The sequence below is a fragment of the Etheostoma cragini genome, chromosome 21 (genome assembly GCF_013103735.1).
Source record: "Etheostoma cragini isolate CJK2018 chromosome 21, CSU_Ecrag_1.0, whole genome shotgun sequence".
Taxonomy (NCBI): Eukaryota; Metazoa; Chordata; class Actinopteri; order Perciformes; family Percidae; genus Etheostoma; species Etheostoma cragini.
The window spans coordinates 2757931-2760035 of record NC_048427.1 but is presented as its reverse complement, the minus strand read 5'-3'; the positions used below and the strand labels follow the sequence as shown (position 1 = coordinate 2760035).

General features: G+C 41.9%; 1 protein-coding gene across 4 annotated transcripts in view; it reads right to left on the bottom strand.

Moving 5' to 3' along the window:
- The window catches only part of dhx8 (DEAH (Asp-Glu-Ala-His) box polypeptide 8), a 20392-nt gene that overhangs the window by 546 nt on the left and 17741 nt on the right, over positions 1-2105 (bottom strand). Inside the window, exons 19-24 of one of the 4 annotated variants that reach the window (XM_034860392.1) lie at positions 2029-2094; positions 1682-1819; positions 1334-1462; positions 928-1124; positions 416-595; positions 9-84 (exon numbers count right to left, since the gene is read on the bottom strand). In XM_034860392.1, coding sequence (XP_034716283.1) covers positions 9-84; positions 416-595; positions 928-1124; positions 1334-1462; positions 1682-1819; positions 2029-2094 — 786 coding nt within the window. Of the gene's footprint in view, positions 1-8; positions 85-415; positions 596-927; positions 1125-1333; positions 1463-1681; positions 1822-2028; positions 2095-2105 lie in introns of all 4 variants that reach the window. The other 3 variants (XM_034860393.1, XM_034860394.1, XM_034860395.1) reach the window with 3 other exon arrangements.

The window sequence follows — 2105 nt, the reverse complement described above, 5'->3', positions numbered from 1 at the left end:
AACTCCACCAGCCAGCGAGGGTCGATGGTGGTCACCTCCCGCATGTACTCCTTGGTGGTCAGCACCAACTCATGGTACACAAGCCTGCAGGAAGTATAACAGGGACAAAAAGTCAGTAAATATTGATAAGGGCTGCAAATAGAGATCATTTTCATTAACAATACATCACTAAAAACCTGTAATCAATGAACTTTTGATTTCATTTTACTTAATAAATTAACTCAGTTTAAATAATTTTCTGTCCAACAAAATAAATTTCAGCAATAACTGATTAATTCATAGAAATCCATACAACTTGTAGACTCATTCTACAGAAAGACACAGTTCTAATTAAGGCCTAAATAACATTTGTGGAATACAGACTGACAGACTTAAATCGTCCCTGTAGTATTTCAGCACTAAAATCAGGACTTACCATTCTGGCTGGCGGTTGAAGAGAGTGCTGGAGGGGTGGAGGTACACCACCTGCTGATCAATCAGGGTACGGTACCCATCATGGGGGTGCTTCCTGGCAGTGTTCCTGAAGAAACCGCTGCAGATAGCTTTCTGGACCCGCACCGTAGCTGCTCCACAGGATACCACGTCCAACTTGTGTCTAAGGAATATGTAGTTTCGTTAAATATTTGGACACTCATAATTGGTCTAGTGATTTGTAAAACTGTTGTTAAATTGTAGTTTCTCTCACAAGACATCAACAAGATTATGTTTGATTGAGGTTAAATACTTCGACTATGTTTCCTCAATTCTGACATACATTCAAATACATTGCTGCATTTTTCTATATATTTATTACCCTGATTACATCTACAGTTATTTCCCCATTCCACACCATATGAGGTTATATGCGGTCTATGAAACACTGAAATATGCAACGTAAAATCAAAGAAATGATTGAAACATAGTCAAATTTAATACGTAGAAGACTACCTGTCCATGATGCTCATCATCTGCTTGCGTATGTCCTGAGCTCTCTTTAAGGAGCGGGCTTGGATGAAGTTCTCGAAACACCAGGGGTTGGAGAACTTGTTGTTCTTCCACGAGTTGTAGACAGCCAGCAGCGTAAGGTGGTCTCCCTCGAGCTGGAAGAACTTTGTCTTTTTCTGGTCAGCCTGGGCCTGTTTGTCCTGAAAAGGGAAGGATTGAATTTAGTTTTTGTTGTGCCTTTAGACCAAGCATGGCGTCTGATACATGTTATTACACAAAGGTTTTAGGCATGTTGCCTTGAAAATGCTTTAATTATGTTTCCCATCAAAGATTAGGAGAGTAATCATATGTTCATCTTATAGAAGTAAGTCTAGTCTAATGTGGTCAGTATCGTGTGATAGCCACATACCTTTGGTCTGTAAAAGATGTTCTGCACAGACAGCATTGACACGATGGTGAGCATCTCTTCACTGCAGCCCAGATGGACGGACATGATCAACATCTTACACAGCATGGGCTCCAGAGGAAACTCTGCCATCTGAACCACAGAGACAGGTGTTAATCAAATACAAACAGTATGCATAATGAAGAGCAAACCAAAAGGCCAGAACAAAGAACTTGGAACACAGTGGACACAGTATTCCAGGTATTTCTCAGTTGGTCATTCAAACATACTTGCACAGATTATACGCGTAAATACAGCGGTATCCTCGGTTAGAATGCAAAAATCTGACTGAGTGCAGACTATTCTCCTCACCCTTCTTCCCAGACGTGTGAGTAAGCCTTCATCATCCAGAGCTCCTAGAGTGTAGAGCTGCTCCATGGCTGTGATCAGAGTCTCCATGGGTGGAGGGTCCATGAAGTTAAAAGCCAGGAGGTCATTTATGCCCATGGCCTGGGGAGGGGAGGAGAACAAAGGGGGATAGTAAGAAAACCACAGTGACAAGTAATGATATCTTAAAGAATGTAATAACTGGGCAACAGAGTCATGAACTGTGCTCAGATTGAAATCTCCTAATCACAAGGCAAAGTAACACCCTGGGTTATGTATAATCACAACCCCAAAAAGCAGTAAGACAGGCGTTAGAAGAGTCAGGAAATTACCTTCAGAGACAGCACAGTGCTGGCCAAGTTGGTTCTCTGGATCTCAGGCACGTTGGTGGTCAGCATCTCGTCTCTGT